We start from the raw sequence: 24,231 nt of genomic DNA, 5'->3' as shown, positions 1-24,231 counted from the left end.
TTTGTATTTTTAGTAGAGAGGGGGGGTTTCACCATGTTAGCCAGGCTGCTCTCGAACTCCTGACCTTGTGATCCACCCACTTCGTCCTCCCAAAGTGCTGGGATTACAGGCATGAGCCACGGCGCCCGGGAAGAAACTTTTTAAAAGTGTTGTTTTCCGGCCATTTTGTTGTTCCACTGAACGGCCTGGGAAAATACCCTCCAAGCACTGGGTTAAGAAGAGAGAATACCAAAGTGCCCCACACCTTTGCTTCCCTCCTTCCCACGATCCCCAACTAAGAGAACTGTGTGTTCATCCTTCCTCAGACAGAAGAGTTCCTGGAAATGCCTTTTGTTTGAAAACACTGACTGTGCCTCACAGCTCAGAGCTAAGAAAAGAGGACAAGTCTGGCTATTAAGGAATAAACCTTGTGTAGCAGGCGGTGGTGGAAGACGCTGTCCGCTTCCTGTACGGTGGAGAGTCTGATTTAGGATAATATGGGATATGGGCAAAAATGTTCACCCGCCTTACTAAAATGTGTTTAACTTGATATTGATACGAAACAGTTATTAAACGTTTGAGAATGGCCTGAATAATGTGCGCTGGCCTGTCTGTTTTCCTGTAAGTCTCTGGTTTGAAGGAGGGTATTCCCAGATTCGATGTCATTTTCCCCTGGTCAGTCACCCTTCCTCATTTCTTACACCTCATGAACGAAAATGAAGAGCCACAGCCACAGGCAAGTGAAATCCATCGGCTATGCCCAGTTTCTCCCCAATATCCTTAGCTATTAATGTCACTCATTTTTTGGAAGCCACTTCAAATCCTTTTTGGAATAGTTATTATACATCATTGAGCAGTATGTGTGTAGTTGCATTCTAGGAGGAATTACATTTCTAATGTTGGACTCAACATCATTGGAATTAATTCATTAGAAAACACTCTTTTCAATTCCATTTTCTCTCACTTTGAAAAATACAGACTATGTGTCAAACCTGTTTCCCTGAAAGGGGCCAAAAGCAGCAAAATTAATCACCAAGAGCTATTTTCATTGAGTACAAAGTTACATAAAGGCCTCTGAAGACCAGACAGTGCTTAAACTATATGCGGGTGTGGTTATGGATGTGAAATACGTGGATAGCATGTGAGCACTGGCTACATGCCCGAAGCATGCCCACACAGCCGCCTGGGTAGACGAGCTATCTCAGAGGGATTGTCTTTAAGCAAAACCATCTGTCACTGTGGTCCGAAAGGCGCGGCATGAGCTCTGCCACAGCAGCGACTTTGAGGTTGAGCCTGTCTCTGAAATGCAGCACACTGGCAAACTGAGAAAACAATCTTTCTTACTGTCAGACTGGGATTTGCTGACGCTGAACTTGGAGTGGAGTTTTAGAAGGAGTATAATCAGCATCAAAAGAGATGCCAGTCTGCTGAACTTTAAAATAAGTTATTAACAAAAAGCAAAATCTGCAGAGTAGTCTGCAATTGCATAGCTTCTAAAGTATAGCTGTGGTTTAGCCCAAAGTTGGTCATCAGAACTAGCACTGGTTTCTAGAATATACACGGGGACGGGGGTAGGAGTAGCAACAAAGATCTTCAAGCATAAACTTACACACACATACACACACACACACTCCTTGCTCAGAGATCTATATAAGCATTATAAGTAACTTTAATTATTTTAAAAATAAGAAAAAGCAAATGTTCCAGTTATTCTTAGTTCTTCATCAATCATTGACCCAAATTGGGTGTTTTCGGAAAGCAGTTTATATCTCCTTATAAATGTATTTACTTTTTTTTAAATCTTGGTCTTGTGATTTCTGCTATGGGCTGAGGTCAGGTCGTTTTGAGTGTTTGAGTTAGAGAACCCCTGGGAAAAGAACTTCAATTATTTTTCTGTCTAGATGAGTGACAGAACAATTCATCATAACAACTGGTATGAATGCACGTAATTCTGTAAGAGTCGCTCCTTGAACCAAGACATTGGCATTTGTTCCATTGCCTTGAGCTTTTTTCTGGTTTCAGTTCACCAAGCCCTTTTTTCTTGGGCAGAATTTAAGCCCCGTGGGTGACGTATACACAGTCACAAGACAATGAGTAGCAGCGATTCGACAATTAGCTGAAATACTTGGGAGGTGCAGACAACTAAGGTAAGTAATTTGGGCTGCACTTGGAAGCAAATATTCTGGCCAACTAGAGAGAAGGAGAGAAGGGTAAAATAGAGTCTTTCATTGAAATGCCCATACCTGCATGGAGCAAACCTGGGTGAACATATAAATACACATAAAAGCCAAAAGGGAATCAGGACATGATTATTTGTTTTAGAAAGGAGGGTGACGTGGGACTCTAATGTTCTCTTGGCTTGCAGTAAGATATCTTCAAACATCATCTCAATGTAAATTTTCCCCCACTTCCTTAGACTAACCTTCAAGAAGAATTAAAGTTGTGTCAGTAATACAAAGAGAAATAAGCCAGGGTTTCCCATCCCCCAATAATGCTCTTGAGATTCTAATAGAAAGGCCACAGGAGGGAGGAAACAAGAAGTTTGCCCTGGAAAGAGAGGAAAGGAAGGGCCTAAAGTCACCGAGAGGGTATGGAAGGGAACATGGTGGCAGGGGTGGCCTTGGAGGTGGGTGGGGAGGGACTTGGGAATGGAGAGAGCCGACTGGTGGCCAGCATACACCAACCACCACCTCATGGAAGCCAAACCATGTCTGTGGATACTGCATTGCAGGAAGTGAGAAGCTGCTTGTCCTGTCCTCATTGGGCCAGGACCTCCAAGACCACCGACCTGCCCACTGCCTATGGATGGTATGCCCATCTCTGCCCAAACACCTCGATGAGCCCCATCTCAATGGCCTCATGTTACTTGTCTTGAATGGCTCAAACCATACAATTCCCTCCAAAACAGCATACAATTCCCTCCAAAACAGCATGGATCCTTGCTATTCAGAAATGCTGCTGGGGACAAATCCAAGCCCCTTTATGTGGGTGAGGCTAAGTGGTGAAATATACCACCTGCTACAAATTCATGTCCATTCAAATAAATGTATAGAAATTTAGTCAAACCATATCTTTCCAGGAGCCTGTCTGCTCCATCAGGTAAAGGACAATGGAATTCAGCCTTGGTTTTCTGAACCAAGCGCTCTTGCTTACCTAGTCCTGAGTGGCTGAACGTGTGATCAGATTGAGGCTGCAAAAAATGAACAAGATGCTGGGCACATAGATATGACCAGATACCAAATGAGGTAGACATCGACCCAAAACTCCCTCCACAACTCCTTGAATGAGGCTGAAGGACCTCAGTCCCTTTTTCACTCACTCACAGAATAAAATCATGACTGGGTACCAGTCTAGAAAGTCTGTATGTTATGTGATACTACTCACGCAAATACAGTCAAGACAACATCTCTGCCCTGCAGGGCATTAATGATTTTACAACCAACATGCACTGTAGTTAAATGACCACTAAAGTCCTTTTCAGCTAGAATGTTAAGTGATTCTATTAAAATTTAGTCGAATATCTATCTTGGGGCATTTGGGTGTAAAATGCAATATTCTGGACTTAATTTGCTGAGGGGCTGTTGTGTGTTTTGGTGAGGGGTGTGCAATAAGCCAGGGCGTCTCAGGAATAAGGAGGCTTTAGAAACAGCTGCTGCCACACTCATCATCACCTTGTGGATACTCCCACGAAGCTATATTACAAGTTCATGGCTCTATGAACTCGCATGACATACAAGACACAGTGTTAACTAATTTTGGTTCTTTTTCTTGACTTTTGACTTAGTGAATAATAACCAGTTTGAGACTAATTTTAGTGTGCTTCATAAAAAAAAATCATAGCCACGAATGCGTAAATAGTATCTGAGCCTTAATATCACTGTGAGAACGTCAGCAGAAATAAATGGTTTCTCAAGGCGGACAACAGGTTCTTGAAACCATGTTTAGATTATCTGTTTATTAAAAGGAGTAAAAATATAATTATCCCTCTCCAACTTTTTCTTGGGAAAATTTTCAAATATTTAGAAAAGTTGACAGAATAGTATAATAAAGGCCTAAAGCCTTTTTCTTAGATACAACAATTATTCACGTTTTGCTATATATGCTTCCTAGATTTACCTACTTATTTACTTATTTATTGCGAAGCCAGTTGAAAGACAGTTTTTAACATCACGACACTTCATTACTGAGAACTTCAGCATAGAAAGCCTAAAAACAAGAACATTTCCATTACAAAATACCATTATTGTACTTAAGAAAATAAACACAACTTCTGAAATATCATTTGTATCCTGCTTATATAAGTTTTCCCAGTGGTCTAAGAATTATTCTCTATGCTTATTATATAGTTTCATTTTTATGTACTAGGAGTGACTTCACTGACACTTGGCTTCACTCTGTTGTCAGAAAGCAGGACTTGAGAGGCTATTCTAATACTGAAATTATCATGTTGGTAAACGCACTTCTAAAATCAGTTACTTGGACGCATTTTATTTGAGAACAAAGTTTACCCGGCAGGATCACTAGACATCTATGTTGGCGAACTGTCTATATGTATAGGCATATGGCCAACAATTAGCAAATGTTACCTCGAAACTTTCTCAGCCCAGATCACCGTGGAGCAACCTTACGGAAGATGATGGTGGAGTCTCGATGTTCTGCTGTTCCTGCATTAGAACAGCTCCCCGTCTACTGGAAATTTCAGTTGCAGATTCTCTTCATCCTATGACCAAACAGACGTAAGATGTTCCTCAGATGTTGTTGTGAGGATTATCAGACTCAGACAAGAATTTTTACGTTAAAGGATGTGCATTCTACAATCCGAGTGTTCAGTTGCTACTTTTAAAAGCACGTGGAGGCCGGATGCGGTGGCTCACACCTGTAATCCCAGCACTTTGGCAGGCTGAGGCAGGCGGATCACCTGAGGTCAGCAGTTTGAGACCAGCCTGAACAATACAAAAATTAGCTGGGCATGGTGCCTGGCGCCTATAGTCCCAGCTACTTGGGAGGCTGAGACAGGAGAATTCCTTGAAACTGGGAGGCGTAGGTTGCAGTGAGCCAGGATTGCACCACTGCACTCCAGCCCGGGAGACAGAGCGAGACTCCCGTCTCAAAAACATAAAAGCACGTGGATACGCCCTCAACCAACAAGACAGGACACCTGCACTGCCCCTAGCCAGAGAACGCAAACTTCACCATTTGCTCCTCTCAGGACACAGCAGTCTACAGTAAACAGGAAAAGGCCCTCCTCACAAGATTCACACGCTACTGCGGATACAGGTCATGACACGTTATCATGGCGTTCACTCTGAAGAAACACAAAACACGTTGTGAGAGAGAATGACGGGCAGATGGGTGGGGGAGTGAGCTCTTTCAGGTGGGTGGCCAGAAAGGCCCCTCTGAGGAGGTGAATCCTGGATCAGGGAGGGAGCCAGTCCAGAATTGGTGGGCTCTTGGCCTCACTGACTTCAAGAATAAAGCCGCAGACCCTCGCGGTAAGTATTACAGTTCTTAAAGGCGACGTGGCTGGTACTTGCGGTGTTACAGGTTCTTAAAGGTGGCGTGGCCAGGGTTTGTTCCTTCTGACATTCTGATGTGTTGGGAGTTTCTTCTTTCTGGTGGGTTCATGGTCTTGCCAACTTCAAGAACAAAACTGAAAATCTTTGTAGTGAGTGTTACAGCTCACAAATACATTGTGGACCCAAAGAATGAACAGCAACAAGATTACAAAAAACAAAAGAACAAGGTTCACACACCGTGAAAACAGACTCTGGTGCGTTGCCACCACTGGCTCTGGCAGCCTGCTTTTATTCTCTTATCTGGCCCCACCCACATCCTGCTGATTGGTCCATTTTATAGAGAGCAGGCTGGTCTGTTTTACAGAAAGCTGATTGGTCCGTTTTGACAGAGTGCTGATTGGTGCCTTTATAATCCCTGAGCTAGACACAAAAGTTCTCCACATTCCCACTAGATTAGCTGGATACAGAGTGTCCACACAAAAGTTCCCCACGTCCCCACTAGATTAGCTAGATACAGAGTGTTAATTGGTGCGTTCACAAACCCTGAGCTAGACACAGGGTGCTGATTGGTGTGTTTACAAACCTTGAGCTAGATACAGAGTGCTGATTGGTGTATTTACAATCCCTTAGCTAGACATAAAGTTTCTCCAAGTCACCACCAGACTCAGGAGCCCAGCTGGCTTCACCCAGTGGATCCCACAGGGGGCCGCAGGTGGAGCTGCCTGCCAGTCCCGCGCGGTGCGCTCGCACTCCTCAGCCCTTGGGTGGTCGATGGGACTGGGCGCCATAGAGCAGGGGGCGGCGCTCCTCGGGGAGGCTAGGGCCGGGCCGCGCGGGAGTCCACGGCGGGGGGCAGGCTCAGGCACGGCGGGCTGCAGGTCCCGAGCCCTGCTCCGCGGGGAGGCAGCTAAGGCCCGGCGAGAAGTCGAGCACAGCAGCTGCTGGCCCAGGTACTAAGCCCTTCACTGCCTGGGTCGGCAGGGCCGGCTGACCGCTCCGAGTGCGGGGTCCGCCGAGCCCACGCCCATCCGGAACTCGCGCTGGCCCGCAAGCCCCGCGCGCACAGTCCCGGTTCCCGCTCGCGTCTCTCCCTCCACAAGCCCCCGCAAGCCGAGGGAGCCGGCTGCGGCCTCGGCCAGCCCAGAGAAGGGGCCCCCACGGTGCAGCGGCGGGCTGAAGGGCCCCCCCAAGCGCGGCCAGAATGGGCGCCGAGGCCGAGGAGGCACTGAGCGAGGGCTGCCAGCATGCTGTCACCTCTCAATATGAGCCTCCAGTAAAATCTGGATTTGATGATGGGTTGTGAAATTTTCCCCAATGTCCCATTAGTGTCCCTTCACAAGATGAAGGGACAGCATTGTTCCTGTGGGAAGACCAGTGTTGGCTCTCGTCTTTCACTCACTTATCCATTTGATAAGTATTTAGTGAGCATTTACCATGTGTCAGGCCCTGTGCTAGGCACTGGAAATACGAATAGGAATGAGACAGTTCTCTAGTCCTTGCCCTCGCAGAGATTACACCCCAGCCAGGAAAACATAACAAACACTCATTATAATTATGAACCAATGCAGGGCACCAGAAGACAGTATAATAGTGTCTCCTGACACATCCCAGACCAAGCGAGGCCTACGCTAGGATCTGCCTTGCTGCTCAGAGTGGCTGGCAGATGGTCATGAGCTCTGGCAGCCCAGCAGAAACGCAGAATCTCAGGCCCCACCCAGGCCTCCTGAATCAGAATTTACTTGTAACAAGTTCCCAGGAAATTCACAGGCACTGGAGAGTTTGAAAAGCACTGTTCTAAGGGAAGAATGGGAATGAGCAGTCCAGGGCAGGGGTGGCAGGCATTCCACACTGAGGGCCTGTGAGCAGGTCCCTGGGGAAGGCACGGGGCCGTTGGCAAAGACCATGAACACCAGTGTGCTGGAACCCGGGCCGGACCAGTGAGTGGATTTGCAGCGGCCTGGCCAAGCAGGGCCTTGGTGTGGGACTAGCCCTCCACCCAGGGCCTCTCCAGACCCTCTTGGAGCCTTGTTTCTTGAATCTAAGGAACAAGGATCTCCTCCCTGTCCCCTTAGGCTGTTGTGAGGATCAAATCAGTTACTGTATCTGAAAACATTCACAACTCTGAGGTCCCCTCCCTTTTGTTTTGAAGAGAAACAGAGAAGAGCTGTAGTTTTGTTGTTGTTGTTGTTTTTTTTTGTTTTTTTTTTTTTGAGACTGAGCCTTGCTCTGTTGCCAGACTGGAGTGCAGTGGTGCAATCTCGGCTCACTGCAACCTCCGCCTCCCAGGTTCAAGCGATTCTCCTGCCTCAGTCTCTTAAGTAGCTGGGACTACAGGTGTGCCCCACCACACCCAGCTAACTTTTGTATTTTTAGTAGAGATGGAGTTTCACCATGTTGTCCAGGAGGGTCTTGATCTCTTGACCTCGTGATCTGCCTGCCTCGGCCTTGCAAAGTGCTGGGATTACAGGCGTGAGCCACTGCGCCTGGCCAAGAGCTGCAGTTTTGCGGGAAGCTCACTGAACTATCTTACTGTGTCTAGAACAACTGGTGAGGCAGAACTCAACATGCAAATCATGGTGCTCTTGTGAACAGCTTGTCAATCACATGAGGCTCCAAACTCCTTGCAAGTACAGTGATAAAAAAAAAAAAAGAAAAAAAAAAGACCCTCTTTAGCTCTCCCTTTAGGGGTTGGGGGAGGTAAAGTAGGTGGGGTGGGAGTGGGGGTTACAAATAGTAGAACTTGTGGGGTTAGGGCGCCCTGGGGCGAGCATCTCCTCTCCCACCCCACACTCACCGCTCACCTCCTGGCTCTAGAAGTTAATCTTATTTTTCAGACTATAGCAGCATGGAGTTCCCTATTGTGTTGTCAGATGCCAGATGAGTAGGTCACAGACAGAGACCTGGAGGGATGCCTCCGGGCTTTTGCATTGTCTTGCTGTTCACTTTGAGGGCCAGGGAGAACACATAGAACTTAAAAAAAATCTAAATCCAAACAAACCACCGAAGAAAAATAAACAGGACACCCCAACACCCCCTCGGAAGAAAAGGCTTTGGGTTTCATGAAGTCTTTTATTCTCATTATTTACTCTTATTAATTGGATTGAAGTATCTGGTTTCCAAAGCTCTTACCTACAACAGGGCTCCTCCTTGGCTACACCTTTGTAATTCTAAACCAGGCTTGGAAGATGGGCAGGTGACCCAGAGAGCTCCTCTTTGTTCTCCATTTGCACATTCTATTATGTAGCCTCCCTCAATGAACTAGCTCATCAGCTGGATTTACAACCCGAAACCACTCTGGCTTCTCTGTATCTGTTACTGACATTTATAGAACACAAGTCCTCAAAGGTGTTTACTGCACACTTTCAGCCATGTACCATTTATTTGTCCTCACAACAGTCACGGGCTTTTTAATTTTTGTTTTAAATTCCCATTTCACGGAAAGGCACATGGAGGCAAAGAAACAACAAGTGAGCAGGTTGAGACTATCCGATTGGAGGTCATCAGTGGCTGGATAGGACCAATAGTTAAAAGTAGTCAGAAGTTCTAATACTCACTTCAGAGATTCTTTCGTTATCATCATTATTAGAAAATTATTTTTTGTCTATGTAATATCTTTAATAATTATATCATTTCTAAAGCTTTCCACAAAGGGGCGTTGCAGTTCTTCAATTTATTGCAAACATATCTTTAAAAAAAGTCAGTCCTAATATTGAAGCTATAATACAGATTTTAAAATTATTGTCATTATACCGTAAACCACAATGAAGAACATCTTATTTACTTATTTATTGAGACAAGGTCTCACTGTGTCACCCAGGCTGGAGTGCAGTGGCACAACCTCAGCTCATTGCAACCTCTGACTCCTGGGTTCAAGTGATTCTTGTGCCTTAGCCTACTGAGTAGCTGGGATTACAGGCACCCTCCACCACGCTCAGCTCATTGTTTTGTATTTTTAGTAGAGACAGGGTTTCACCATGTTGGCCAGGCTGGTTTTGAACTCCTGACCTCAGGTGATTCTCCCTCCTTGGCCTCCCAAAGTGTTGGGGTTACAGGTGTGAGCCACCGCGCCAAGCCAGAACATCTTATTTAAATAAAAAGGGATTAATATTTCATCAGACAATAAATGTAGCAGTTTCTTTTCTCTCCATATCTACAACCAATGGTGATATTTTATAGGCTAATTCTAAAGAGACGCAATTTTTTTAAAATTATAAAAGCCACGTTTTGCTCAGAACTACTACTGTTCACATACCATATAAGTTGTTTTACAGCAAAACCAGTTTGCCAGGCTCCAGATGGCAAAATGCTAAGTTGTGAGTTCAGTATTGTCCAGCCAGTTGTTTTTCTGAGATCCGGCAGCACGTACTGTTGAGAGAGGACAGTGTGTTGCCGCCACTTCTCATAGCTGAGTCTACTATGATAGACCATTCATGTCCTTAAAATGGAAGTCTTAGCAAAAAGCCTCCCACAAATCCACTGGATATCACAATGCTCTGTTTGATGAAGTCAGTTGCTTCTTCAACTGTATTGCTGATTTCAGGTGCTGCTTTATTTGCTCATTTCTTAGTCTGTCTTTTTTTTTTTGAGATGGAGTCTTACCCTGTCACCAGGCTGGAGTGCAGTGGCGCAATCTTGGCTCATTGCAACTTCTGCCTCCTGGGTTCAAGCGATTTGCCTGCCTCAGCCTCCCAAGTAGCTGGGATTACAGGTGCCCACCACCACGCCCAGCTAATTTCTGTGGTTTCAGTAGAGACAGAGTTTCACCATGCTGGCCAGGATGGTCTCAATCTCCTGACTTGGTGATCCACGTGCCTTGGCCTCCCAAAGTGCTGGGATTATAGACATGAGCCACCACGCCCGGCCCTTAGTATGTCTTTTTGCTTTGTGTACGTCTCTTTCAATTCTCTTCCAGTCAATCTGGAAGTCACTGCAGTTGCTGCAATCTTCCCAACTTTCGGGAGCAAAAATCCTGCATACCAGCCTGTCACGCCACACATTCCAATCTGGGTAGCTACTGAGTATTTCTCTGTAACACCACAGGTCTCCAACTGGGGCCAAACACTCGATTCCACCGCTGATGTCTTCTTGCACACTCAGTTAAATCCAACACTTCGTAAGAGTTGTCATCACTTTCATATTCTTGGGGGCTGGGATTAGAGGTCACCATGATACCACAGGTGGCCTATTTTGGGGTGGTCCCTTCCTGCCCTCCTCTTCCTGGCACTTTCAGAAAATAAGTAACAGAAAAACAGAGAAGAAAATAATAATCATTAAGCAAATGGGCTTGTCACCGATGGAGGATGTCCAAGTTCTTGGCATCTTGAACAAAGAATTGGACAAAACGCACAAACAAAGCAACGGAGGAATGAAGGGATTTACTGAAAGTCAAAGTACATTCCACAGTGTGGGAGCAACACGAACACAGGGGCTCAAAGGCCCCGTTACAGAATTTTTGGAAGTTTAAATATCCCCTAGATGATTCCACTGGTTACTTCGCTTACGCTCTATGTAAATGGAGAGGATGAAGTAAAGTTACAAAGTCATTTACAGCATACACCCTACGGAGTGGATATTTCCTGTTATGGCCGAAGTGTGAATTGGCCTTCTGTTCCCTGCCTCCTGAGCCTATTTTCCTGCCTCAGGCTGACTGCTCAATCAATGTACACAGAAGCAATACCATGGTACTGGCTTTTGAGAAAAGAAAGGCTTTATTGCAAGACCAGCCAGCAAGGAGACAGGAGGCAGGTTCAAATCTTCCTCCCTGATTTGGGGTCTGGGGCAAGTTTTAAGGGAGCAGAGGGCAAAGGAAAGGACTTAGAAATGTTGGCTGGGCAGGATCTGTTTGAAGGCCTTCAAATTGGGCCATTTATGGTAAGGTATGTTGAGGTGGATTTTAGCCCCTATCTTCTGGGCCAAGAGACCCTTCCCTTCTGAGAGTTCGAATGTTCAGGTTCCAGTCATGTCCCAGACTTCTTCGTTCCAAGGAGACGAATAGTTGGTTCTGGATGTTTGTTAGAGATCAAACCTTTTTCTATGGTGCATGCCTGGGCTTTGTGACTTAAGAGTTTTTGGCTCTGTTATACCTGCAAGGTAACTCAACATTGTTATAAACAGAGTAAGCCCCGTTTGGGCTAGTCCTGTGGTTACAACGGCACTTATTCCCACCGCCTAAAGTCAAGAGCTGCGGGCACACTGGCTGTTTACTTCCAGTTTCCACGGCCCCTATTCCCCTATACAAAATTACACAGGAAACATATGCGTTCATTTAATTAACAAGTGTATATAAGAACATCATAGACAAAAGTTTCTCTAGACACTCTCCATCTTGACCTGTTCACAGCCCCAGACCAGGTGAAGAACTTTGAAGCTATGCTATCTGCAAATCACTGGCACAGTCGGAATAAAAGCTGGTGGTAGTGGGGCGGTCACCTGGGTCGGCACTGAGTCGAGGCAGGTGGGACTGAGTGGTAAGGACCTGGGGGGACATCAGGGTCGGGTCTGAGTCCAGACAGGCCACTGCCTTGGGCCTCCAACATTTTCGCGCAGCGCTGGGCTTCAGAGGCTTTCCAGAGCGCTGCCGGGCGGGGGTGGGGGGCTCGCCTTGGCTCTCCCACCCTTGCCTACACGCTGTGAGGTCACTTGATTCATTTCTGGAACTAACTTGTAATTCTTAAACAAGTGCTATTAATTCTCTTCCAACTAGGAACGTCCTCAGTAACGCGCCGCTGAGTCAGTTTTCAGGGCGGGCGGCTTCCCCAAGTCCACTTCTGAGGCCCCTCAAGAGCACCCACGGCGTCCGGCTTCCCAGGGCGCTCTTTCCCGGGAGACCTTCTTTTCGCCACTGTTTTCTCCCCTCTTCCCACTTCTCCGAGGGCTGCCCCGCGGTCTATCCGGCCGTGTCCTGGGCCTGGGCGCGGCTGAGGCATGACCGGAATGCGCGGGAGGACGCGGGGCACGGAGGGGACCCGGGGCGGGCCGGAGTGGCCTGGGCCCTCGTTGGGGCGGGTCGGGGCGGCGCTCGGCCCGGCCCGCGCCCCCCGCCCCGACACTCGCAGCCCCGCCTCCGGACCCCCGGTAGTTGCCATCCCCTGGCGGGCCGGGTGGGGCGCGCAGCTCCCAGCCCTGGGAGGTCCCGAGGATCGCGAAACGGAAAGAGAAAAAAGTCTGCGCCGAGCGCCTGGCAAGCAGGGCCCGCCCCGCCTCCCTCCCGGCTGGTCCAGTCACCGACCTGCGGCTCCGGGGCCGCGAGGAAGGAGGCGCGGGGGGCGCGAGGCGGGGTCGAGCGCTCGGGACTCGGCCCGGCTCCCGGCTCCGGGGGTTCCCGTGGCCGCAGCGGCGCGGTCTCTGCGGAGGCGGCGGGGGCGCGGCCAGTCGGACCTCTTCCTTTCCAGGGCGGCCCGCGGCGCCCGTTCCGCGGGAGGCGGGCGGGAGGCGGACGCGGCCTGGCCTCGACGTCGACTACTGCGCCGCCCGCGAAGGGAAGCACCTTATAAAGCCGCGCCCGGCCGGCCCGAGCCACTCACCGCCTCGCCGCCCGGAACGCGGGCCGCACGCAGCCTCCTGGAGTGCCGGGCCGACCCCGTACGACCCCGGCCCCGGACGCACCGCGGACGATTCCGGCCCCGGACGCACCGCGGACGATTCCGGCCCCGGACGCGCCGCGGACTACCCCGGCCACGGACAGACCCGGGAAGACCCCGGCCGGGGCGCGCCTCCTGCGGGCGGGCGGGCGGCGGGGCCGGGGCGCCCTTGGCGGGGGCATGCGTGCGACATGGCCTCGGCGGTGTTTGAGGGCACGTCGCTCGTGAACATGTTCGTACGCGGCTGCTGGGTGAACGGCATCCGCAGGCTCATCGTCAGCCGGCGCGGCGACGAAGAGGAGTTCTTCGAGATCCGCACGGAGTGGTCGGACCGCAGCGTGCTCTACCTGCACCGCAGCCTGGCGGACCTGGGCCGCCTGTGGCAGCGCCTGCGCGACGCCTTCCCCGAGGACCGGTCCGAGCTGGCGCGGGGGCCGCTGCGGCAAGGTGCGGGGCCGGGGACGCGGGAGGGGCGCGGGGCCGAGGCAGCCTTGAAGTGCACGAAGGAGGCGGGGAAGAGACTTCAACCGAGATTGCGACTTCTTCCTCCTGCCCGCCCTGGACAGGGGGCACTTGGACCCCGCGCCCGCAGACGAGGGGTGCCCGGGCGGCGGGGTTGGGGAACGGGGAGCCGGCCTGCCCAGCCTGGGGGCGCTCCCGGCGGAGGAGCCAAATGGGGCGGGAAAGGGTCGAGGCCGGAAGGGCGGGCGCCGGACTGTCCTTGAGGACTAGTCGCTTCCGAGGAGGGCGGGGGCGCCCAGGGCTGAGCGGCTCACAGGGTCGGCCCGGCCCTAGCCCCCTGCCCGGTACCTCCCGAGGGCCGGCGGGCGGGCGCACTGGGAAAGCGTCTGGGAGCAGTTAACTGCAGGGTCCGAGCCGGGGGTCGCGTCGGGTCTGGCAGCCGCCCCGAGTTCTCCCCGCGGAGGGCGCGCCCCTGGTCTTCGAGCGCGAGGTGCCACGCAGCCCTTCCGTCCCTCCTCGGAGGGGCCGCCCCGCCCGCGGCTGCCGCGGACAGCCAGGCCCCCCCCCCGCCCGCACCCCCGCCAGGGCTGGTCCCCATTCGCGTTTGATCAGCTGCGCCGCCTCCTCCCCGGCCTTGTGACCGTCCTGGCTCGCGGGAATTCTTGTTTTCAGACACCGCGGTGGCTTCCCTTTTCCTACGGCTCTGCCCGATCTTTCTTTTGGAGGCCAAGCTGAGGGGGTGGAAGCCGGGAGGACGCAAGAGAGAGGGACTGGAGTTGAGACGGGAAGAATTGCGGGGTGGAGGGGGCAGGCCGGGGAGAGGGGCCGCCTGGGAGGGCCAGGAGGGGAGAAGGGGCGGGAAGACTGGAGGACTTCCCAGCAGGTCCCACCCCGCTCCATGTGTGACCACCTGTAGCTGGGAACATTGGGACAGTGGCCCAGCAGCCTTCCTTTCTGCAATCCTCCTCTAAGCAGAGACCTCCTGAAAGCTTGGGGCCAAGTTACTGAAGGAGAGGGTGGCCCGTCCAAGTCTCCCCAGCCTCCTGTCTGGCTGCGGTCTTGAGATAACCTGTGCTTTCCCCTGGCCATGGCCCCAACCCCAGTGTGTGGATTGCGTGGATAATTAGCTCAGTTCTCATGACACATCTTTTGGAAGGGCTCCCACCGCGAGCGAGCTGGGGCCCTGAGCGAGAAGGCCCGCCTTTCAGGCCTCCCTCTGCTCCCCAGAGCCTCACAGTGATAGCTGTTCTCCAGACAGTTGCGTGTTATTTCAAGCATCGAAGCAGTTTTCCTTGGATTTGCTGTTTGTTATGATATTTTAAATTTAACAAATCAATGCCCAAATCAGGAAAGCATCGTGAAGGAACAGCGGTTTATTCAATGACCTTTCCTGGAACGAGGCTTAAACACGTTGGAGTCCCTGGGCCTCACCGTGGTCAGGCGTCTGAGCTCCGTGACCCCTGGCAGGCGGGTTGCAGCGGGCTCCCCGTGGGGCTCCCCACCTGTAACTTTGTACCTGTGGCCTCTGACGTTTGTGAGGACTGAAAGGCATGGTAGAGGGTCCAACAAGAGCAGGTTCTCCATAAATGCCAGTTGTCATTGTTACCATCGCATCAGCTACTTCTGGCTGGGGTGGGGCCAGACGGTGGAAAGAGGGTGTGGTTTGAGTGGCATCCACGCTGGTGGAAATACCTCAGCTGGAGCAGGAGGGAGGGGCGTGTGAGGAACTCCAGTTGCCCTGCACACACCCTGGCTCCGCCTCTTTTGCACTCACCCTAGTTGTGCTGGGTCCGTTACGCGGTCACAAGGTGTGTGGACACGCAAGCGTGGCTCCAGAGAGTGAAGAAAGGTTGAAGACGCGGGCGATTACCGTGGAGAAAAGACTGAAGGAATATGATAGCTCCCTCCAAGTACCTCAAGGGGAACACAGATCAGAAATAGGGGTCAGAGTGATGGTGGCAGGGCTGGTGGGCGGTGAGTGTGAGGTCCAGCAGCTGGGTGTACAGGACTTTCTAACAGCACACCATGGAACTGTCGGAGCTGCTCTCTCTGCTGGGGACAGTCTGGCACCCCCTGGAGGGGGTGAAGAGGGGAGCCTGGGACCAGAGCCGGGACCATAAGCCCTGCCTTCATTCTAGTCCTTGGTTTTCTGAGGGGCAGTTAGTTGGTCCCTGCCCAACACCACCTGAGTTTTGTTGTGCAGCGCCAGGGAAGCCCTTTCCCTTTCTTTGATCCTTTTAAGTCCAGGGAAACTATTTGCCAAGTAAAATATATCCCAGTAATGTAAAAGCAGATTGCACCCTATTTCCATGCAGATTTATTATTTGCATAAAAAGATTATCTGGATATACAAACTATAAACACAAAAGGCAGCCAGATGTGTGCTTTGCTGTGCTGCAATGCCAGCTTTTCTCTGCATAATTCCCTATCAGATTCCCCAGTTTACATGTATTGAACTGTCTCTGGGACGGGTTAGATTTGCATTCTCTAGTTCTATTTAAGAGATTTGTGAGGAAATCTGGATCTCTGAGCTTCTGCTGGCAGTGGGCTGGTGACTCTTGGAAGTGTCTGACTGCACACCCTTGGAGGGTGTGGGAGCCTTGGCCCCACTTGCAGCTTTGAATCTGCTAGCAATTAAAGGGATGCTGAGCCCTTTTCTTGGTCCCTTGAGTATTGCAGTGGGGGAGAATGTGCTTTTTCCCTCTCTGCACACACACACTGTGGAGTGGTGCTTGGAGGTCATCCCTGGGCCTTGTATGTGTCGCGGTGACACATCCGGAGGGATGTGTCAACCCCTGCCTGGGGTGGAGGCACAGTGCTCACTAGCGCACTCTCCTGGCCTTCTGTTTGGGTGAGGTCAGACCAGGCTGACCTCAGGACTTGCCCAGCTTCTGTCCTCTAGCCCCTTTCCTCGTACTCTCACTCTCCCACCCGACCTTCTTCTCCATCCAGATCGGATATGCCCCCTCTCCCTTTCTTGTCCCCCAGCCCTAGGGGAGGGAGCTAGCTGTTTCCTGGGGATATTGTCGCTGGGTTACCAAGGTGTTCCGTTCCTGCGTTTTCCAGACTCTAACACCAGTGTGCCCAAGTCTTTCATTTCAGTCCCCTCTGTGCGATACCCAACATGGTTCAGGGTTACCCTTTATTTACACCTCTCGCATCTAGGAAGGTTTATGCTTTAAAACACAAACGTTGAATTTCCTTATTGGCATTTTGAGGCTCCTAGGCTTTTTTGATTGTTGTTTCTATAGTTTCAGGCTTTGTGATCTCTGAGCCAACCAGGTCACCACTGCAGCAACAGACTGTGTTCCCGAGTAGTCAGGTGATCTTTCATTCTTAGTAGCTGTACAATCAACATTTTGCTTTTACATTCATTCCATCAGATATCTGCATAGTGCCTACCACATGTATAGGTGATGGTGGCACAGCAGTGAACAAGAGACCAAGAACATCCCTGCCCTCATGATTCTTATATTCTGGTTGGGAGAAATCCAATAGTAAACAAGATAAGTAACAAATACATTAGATAGTGATACATGTTCAAAAGGAAAAATAAGTAAGCAAAGAAAGGGCTCCGACTTACAGGAGCAGGGGAGGGGTTTTGCGTTTAGACAGGGTGATCAAGGACAAGTCACCTTTGAAGAGAGACCTGAAGGAAAGCGGGGATCAAGCCATTGGGTGCCTGGGGAAGTCGATTCTAGGCAGCGGAAGAGCAGGTGCAAAGGCCCTGAGGCCGGCGTGTGCCTAGTGGGTTTGAGGAGCGAGGAGGTGCAGTGGCTGGCGTGGAGAGTGTTGGTCAGGAAGGGAGAGAGGCAGGTCGTGGTCACATTTGGGCTCTTATTCAGAGAGGGCTCTGAGCAGAGAATTGATTTGGCTTGACTCAAACTCGGGCTGTTGTCCTGAGGAAGAGTGGGGGCAGCAGGGAGGCAGGTGCTGGGGCCTGGTGCAGCAGAGCAGGTGGGAGAAGTGGGCAAACGATGACTTGTATTGAGGGAGAGCCACAGGGGCACTGCAAGGCCAGACGTGGGGTGTGGAGGAGTGTGCGGATGACCCCAGAGTTTTCAGCCTGAGGTGCAGGACTGGCAGGATTGCCATTTGCTGCCATGGGGGAGTCGGCAAGAGGAACTGGCATGGGGGAGGAGGTGGCTCAGGAGGGCAGCTGGGGAGGCGGCATTTTAGCATTTTCTCTTAGTTAAGGCCATGATCACAAGCCCGCCAGCCCATGTGGTGCTAAGGTACCTGCCTGTGCTCACCTTCATCACCAAAGACGTTCATCTACCCGCATGCTAGGAGACTGTCTTCTTAGACTTGAGATCTGAGTACCAGGGGACTGGCATCCAGGACATTACCAGAAAAGGGCTGGACACAGATGTGACCGCCAGACTCCCACAACCCTGACAGCTCTAGGAAGATGCGTGCTTTGATCCCAGGGCCTGAACCTGCTCATGCTGTTCTCAGGTGGACAGTGAGGGGAGAAGCCCTGTGTTACCCTGAAACATAAGGGAGAATCCCACCTGATGGCCAACTGCAAAGCCACGGAGTTTACTTTCTTAGTGACAGTGACTAAAAAATGATCATGGGCCACACCAGTCCCGGGCAGCAGAGCAGGGGCACAGAGGCACCATCTCTGCCCCATCCAGTGGGCCCTTGCAAGTGGGGTGCTGGCTGAGCCGGCCCTTTGCCTTCAACCACAGCTCCACCCCTGTGCAGAATTCACCTGTGTCATTCTGCCCCACCCAGAGGGGCAGTTTTACTTCTCAGGGGACTTGGATCTTCTTTTCTGACTCATAGACCTATTTTTGACTCTCTTGACCTGGCCAAGTCGCCCTGCACTGGGGGCACCCTGCCAGGGTTCCCATGGGGCCACCCACCTTCACGCAGCCTCCTCTTCCTCTTCCTTCTGTTTTGCTTTTCTTTCCCAAGCCCAAATCCCGCCGCCCACTCTGCTTCCCCCATCCTGCTGTACCTGGGATCCTCTTCCTTTTCTGTAAATGGCCACTGAGCTGTGTTTGGTTTGCTGCCCCCGACAGATCTCAGACTGAGCCCCTGGGCCCCAGGCAACACCTGAGCTCACTTCCCAGCTGGAGACTGGACACTTCCACAGACAGACCTGCTTCCAGGGCTACTGCCATTCACGGTGGCAGTTGGCACTGAAAAGCTGCAGCTTTCTCACAGAACAGGCCAGGGACTCAGCTCAGGAGCACCTTGCTCTGAGTTCCCTGCTTGGTGGCGAGAGGAGCTGAGCGCACACCATGTGTGGTGACATTCTTCTGCAGACAGACACCTCTAGCTGTGTCCCCTCTTGCCCCATCCTACAGGAAGTGGGAACATCAGACAGATCACGTAGCTCTTTTGCCAACTTACACCTGCAAGGGTTTCTTCCCATTTTTAAGAAACTTTGCTGACTCAGCAGAAAACACATGGTGGACGGGGTGCAGAGGGGGGAGGGAAGAGCTTGCAGTTCAGACTTTGACAGGTGGCAGCTCTCAGTCTCACCATAGAAGATCAAGGCCTGCAAGATTGCTGGGTCACCCACCTGGGACACAGCTGGGTCATGGTAGGAGGGGTCAGTTTGGGGGTCAGCCGCCTGGGACACAGCTCAATTACAGTGAGAAGGGTCAGGCTCAGGGATCCCCCCACGGAACACAGCCAGGCCTTAATAGGAGGGGTCAGGCTCAGGCTGAAAACACTGGCTTTGGACCCAGACGGGTGGGGTTAGGGGACTGGATGCTGGCTTTGCCACCTGCATGTCATTCCAGGCAAGTGGCTTGGTTCCTCAAACCTCGGGTGCACTGTTGATGCTATAGCAGTAATAATATCTGCACGCAGGGCGGTTGTGAATACCGAAAGCAGTGGTATCCGTAGAGTGCCCAGCACCAAGCTGGACATATATGGGCTGCTGGCTTTGGGACCATTTGCTCTTTGCCCTGGCACTTGCCATGTCCCCTTGATGACAGTGGTCTGCGGGAGAGTGCTGGAGGCTGGCTCCTGAGAGTAGCGAGCCGCTTGGCAGGACTGGCCTACTCATGTACCCGCCCTCTTCTGGGTGTGGCCCCCTCCATACCCCCTGGGAGAATACCCCTGCCCTGGCTAAAGAGAGAGCCCACAAAGAGGGAGGTCACCAGCGAACTTCAGTGGGATCCCTACAGACTAGGCCTGTGACCTTGCTGGTCCAGAAACTAGAATTGGTGCTGGGTGTGGGCCAGACTTGGGTTACCTAAGAAAGATCCTAAGATCTAGGCTTGATCCTAAGAAAGAATTGCTGGCCGTGGCGGCTCACACCTGTAATCCCAGCACTTTGGGAGGCTGAGGCAGGTGGATCACTTGAGGTCAGGAATTTGAGACCAGCCTGGCCAACATGGTGAAACCGCATCTCTACTAAAGATAGAAAAATTAGCCGAGCGTGGTAGCGCGCATGCCTGTAGTCCCAGCTACTCGGGAGGCTAAGGCAGGAGAATCACTTGAACCCTGGAAGCGGAGGTTGCAGTGAGCTGAGATTGCACCACTGCACTCCAGCCCGGGTGACAAGAGCGAGACTTTGTCTCAAATAAATAAATAAATAAAAATAAATAAGAATTGCCAAGTGCACAGAGTTCTTGTGGCCAGAACCTCCATGGGAAGCCGTTGCCTCCTTGCCCCTCATGGGCAAAGCCCTTTCACGGGATTTGTGAGACCCTGCTTGTCCTTTTCTGGTCTCAGCTCTCCCCACCCCTGCCCTCCACCTTCCCCATCTCACTCCCTCTTCCCCAACCCCTTTCACTCTTATATCTGCTCACCCTTCAGGCCGCCTCCTGCCCAGGAGTGGGGGGATCCCCTGCTGTGCGTCCTCCTGGCACCCGGATTTGCCAGGCAGGGGACACTTTGTGGTCTGTGTTTGCCCCCTGTTGGACCTTCTGGCTAGCATGACGTGCCGGGAGGTCGGGATCCCATCTTGTTGACCATGGTGTCCCCAGCCTGGTGGAAGAGGAGCTGTGGGTGCTTTGGGAAGAGTGACCGAAGTGCTTCCTTCTTGCCTGAGTGGGCTGCTCCCCCTGGGTACCTGTGGTGCTGCAGGACGGACTGGCTAAGTGGATGGCTGTTGGAGTCTAAAATTTAGGAAGGGGATTTGGCTTTTAGTGGGGAGAATAATGAAGAGGCCTAGAAAGGCAGGATTACGGGAGGAGCAGAGCAGAGCTCAGTAAGGTTAAGTCAAACACTTCTTTCCCAGTCACTCTAGGAGCCACCTCCCAGGTATAGTTGGCAGCCGCTGCTGCAGAGGGAGGAAGAGAGGCTTCCCTCAGCCCCCAGCTTGGGTCCTCCGGGTGTTCTGTTTTTCCTCTGCCACTTCCATCTCTTCCTCTTGTGTTCTCAGCTCAGCTTTTCACTCCTGAAAAGATAGAGAGGAGAGGTGGCTGTGGACCAGCTGCTGGGCGCCCCTGGTGCATCGCAGGGTGGAGCTGTGGGGGAGGCCTTTCTGTCCTTGCGTCCACACAGCGGCAAGCTCACTCTCCTTGTACAGTTACACCGCGCGACACTCCGCAGGTGGAAGCGTGTGAGGCTCGGATGGCGAAGAGCAGCCTCAGGTTCCCAGGGAGTTAGAACTTCCTTGGGTTGCTTAGTTGTGCATTGAGTAACCAGCTAGTCCGTTCTTAACTCGCTGCTGCTTCAGTATTGACTGCCTATCTAGAAAACAGGTACTTAGGAAGTTTTAAAGGTTTTCCTAAAACATTTGAGATATTTAGTTTCCAAAATGTGTATTATACTCAACCTTTAAAGAATGTGTGTCTCCTATGCGGCACACAAGATGAGGCTGCGTTCGCCCCTTCACCTCTGCATCTGTGTAGTGTGCTCATGGGCACATTTGTTAAATGGAAAGGAAACAATAGAAATGTAATGTCTGGGTTGACTCAGTCTGTTAAAGCTCACTTTGCAGAGCATTTCCCCCGGGGCGTCTGTTGTGTGGGTGTGGGAACGCGTCCTCTGAGTGCTCAGAGAGGCCTGTTCTTTGGGTAGTGGACGCTCTTTAATGCGTGACCTTCCTGCGCAGCCGAGCAGCATCCTGCCTGTAGTTTCAGAATTGCAGCAGCAGGAAGCCCTCCCGCTAGAGTCAGATGGTCAAGGTCCTCCCTGGAGGAAGCTGGGCCAGTTACCACAAGTGTTGAGCCCAAAGCCTCCACTTCCCAAAAAAGTGGGACTCTGGACCCAGGTTTCTGAGATTCGGAAGCTGCGTTTGTTCGTGTTGGCTCTCACCGTCAGATCTCTGTGCTGCCTCCAGCGCGTTCCGTTCTGATTCCAAGAACAAATCAGGTATTCTGTGTTTGCACAAAGCAGCTAATCCCCAAATTGACAGATACAACGCTGTGTTTTCAACTTTCGAGGCCTAACTCCCTTAGGAAGAAAAGTGACGCTGGCAGCCCCCTGTTGATACTCAGTCCCCAAATGTGTGTCCAGTTGGCCCACTGGAATTTATGTACAATTGTGTTACCAATTTTTTGGTTTCAAATTCTTAATTGTTTGGCTACATCTGGATGAAATTATCATGTCACAAATTGTGTAGGATGAAATTTTAAAAGTTGAGGTTGTATTAGTGATTCTTTATCAGAAATTAGAAGAGTTTCTGGGGCTGTGAACTCTGAGGCTAACTTCCTTAAGCGTGCATTGCAGTGAACGCCATCCTGCTTTTTCCGCAGAGTGCGCGCGCCCCCTGCTGGTCAGTCCTGAAAGAGCCGAATGAAGCGGCTCTGCTTCCGTTTTAAGATTCGCTTGGGAGAATAGGGAACCCTCTTCACCTGCCTGCCGTATTCATCCGTGCGATCTCAGACAGTAAAACTAAGTCGGACAGGAACCCCACAGAATTGTCATGCCATCAACAATATTTGGAATATAAAAACCAAAAGTTTTAGATGATCTATAATTATTGTATTTAAGTGCAGTTTCGAAAACAAGCTTTCAAATCGTTGCTTATGGTAAACAGGTGACAACATTTGGAAAGATTCCACTAGCCATTGGAAGCCAAAGCACTTGAGTCACAAAGGAAGAGTCCAACAGGTGGGATAGAAAGAAACGCAAATGCATGCAATAGTTTGCTTTGGGGGTGCAGTACTTGTTAAACTCATAGTTCTTCTCCTCTGTCCCTGGGAAACAAAGCAGTGTCTTCAACGTGGATTCTGCTCAGAACTTTTTCTTTATAAATTTGAGTATTTGTAATTTGGCATGCTGGCAGCAGGAGTTTGAGGTTTCCAGCTGTGAAACTGAGAAACCTTAGTGAATATAAAACAATCAGAAATTGCAAGATGAAGATTTCTTTTATTTCTGCACTGTGGTCCCAGTGGACAGTTGTATGGTTTTTTTTTTTTTTTTTAAAGTGTTTTCCTTCCACATTAAATACACCCATCCGTTTGGTGTATTTAAAACATTTTAAAAACAGTTGAAGGGGAATAGGGAAATGCGAACGTTGGCATTTTAAGAAGGCCAGGCTGTCTGTAGTCTTTTGGCGATGTCACTTCTTGACGGGGGGCGGGGAGGCCTTTGCTGCTCAAGGCAGCCCTGCGTTGCATTCTTGTCGCTGTGCTCTGGAGCTTGGTGGTAGCAGCTGGAGCAGTGGCAGCCCAGTTGTGCTGCTGTCAGTCAGGTGGGTTTCAGTACGTTCAGCAGAATTCATCACTTCATGAATCAGCTGCGGCCCCTCCTGGGGAAGGGACCAGTGCTCGTTGTCATTCAGGTGAACTGTCTCCGTGGAGAAAGGACCACAGTGTCCTGAGAAAGCTGATCCAGATTGCCAGCTTGGTTGCCAGGGGAGCCGGAATGGGGAATTAAATAATGGACGTGCCCCTAACTGAAAGCCTAGAGCTTAAAAAATAAGCACCTGTCATTTCTGTGCTTGCAGGGAGGGATTCCAGCTCTTCACTTTCCCCATCTAAATTTTCTCAGGCTCCTTTTGTTTGGTTGTTAAGCATGTTTACATACCCAAGGAACACAATTTGGCTTCTATTCAGAAACATAAAAACAGGTGAAAGGAAGCAATGTGATTCTGCGCATTTCCACAAATAAAATCAAGCCAGTGTGGCTCAGCAGTTTTAGTGCCACTTGGCCCTCGAGACTGTCCTTCGAGGCTGGTGACCGAAGAGCCTGCTGCTGGTCGGTTCTGCCTGGGGTTAGGCTGAGGTGATGAGGAGAAGACTGAGACTGGGGAGCTGCCCCAGGGCAGCTGGAGCAAACACAGGAGAGTGACTAACACCTGTCTGCTTCTGTCTCATCTGATGCCAGTGTATTCTGCCAGCACAGCCAGCGAACATCGCATCCCTTGTGTGGGCCTGGCACTGTGCTGGTTGCTGGTCACAGGGAGATGAGCCTGAGGTGCCTCCTGCCCTATGGCTCTCACTAGTCTCTGGGGAGACCCCCAGGTGAAGGCACAGTTATTGCAGAGGAGCAAGAGGGTGTAGAGGGTGGGATGGGCTTTCTGAGCCCACAGGCAGGACCCAGTCCCATCGTCACAGAGCAGGTGGCTTTTGTCTAAGTGGGCTTTGCCCCATCGTGAGCCTGGAGGTGGAGGAGGCTGGAGGGCAGCTCACCCGGAGGCTGTTGGGCAGCGAGGGCCTGTTTCTCGGGGTTGGCTTGAGGGTGTGTTTCACAGGGCACAGAGCTGGTGAGGTAGGTGGGCTAGGATCAGGTCATGAAGGGTCTGCACGCCCAACTAAAATCCTAACACGGTTTCC

The 24,231-nt window shown here is 51.1% G+C and overlaps 1 protein-coding gene and 1 pseudogene across 2 annotated transcripts in view; one reads left to right on the top strand and one right to left on the bottom strand.

Annotated features, from left to right (window-relative positions):
• Window positions 1-9,931: 9,931 nt before the first annotated feature.
• LOC116460405 (FUN14 domain-containing protein 1-like) lies at window positions 9,932-10,662 on the bottom strand (annotated as a pseudogene).
• A 2,006-nt stretch (window positions 10,663-12,668) lies between these two features.
• The window catches only part of PXDC1 (PX domain containing 1), an 83,227-nt gene continuing 71,664 nt past the window's right edge, over window positions 12,669-24,231 (top strand). Inside the window, exon 1 of one of the 2 annotated variants that reach the window (XM_058432640.1) lies at window positions 12,669-13,522. In XM_058432640.1, the coding sequence (XP_058288623.1) occupies window positions 13,267-13,522 (256 nt within the window). In that variant the 5' untranslated portion in view covers window positions 12,669-13,266. The remainder of the gene's footprint in view (window positions 13,523-24,231) is intronic. The other variant, XM_032140886.2, reaches the window with a different exon arrangement.

Source organism: Hylobates moloch, unplaced genomic scaffold (assembly GCF_009828535.3).
Source record: "Hylobates moloch isolate HMO894 unplaced genomic scaffold, HMol_V3 SCAFFOLD_20, whole genome shotgun sequence".
NCBI classification, from domain to species: Eukaryota; Metazoa; Chordata; class Mammalia; order Primates; family Hylobatidae; genus Hylobates; species Hylobates moloch.
Note: the sequence above shows the minus strand (reverse complement) of the source record. Positions and strands in the feature narration are given on the sequence as shown.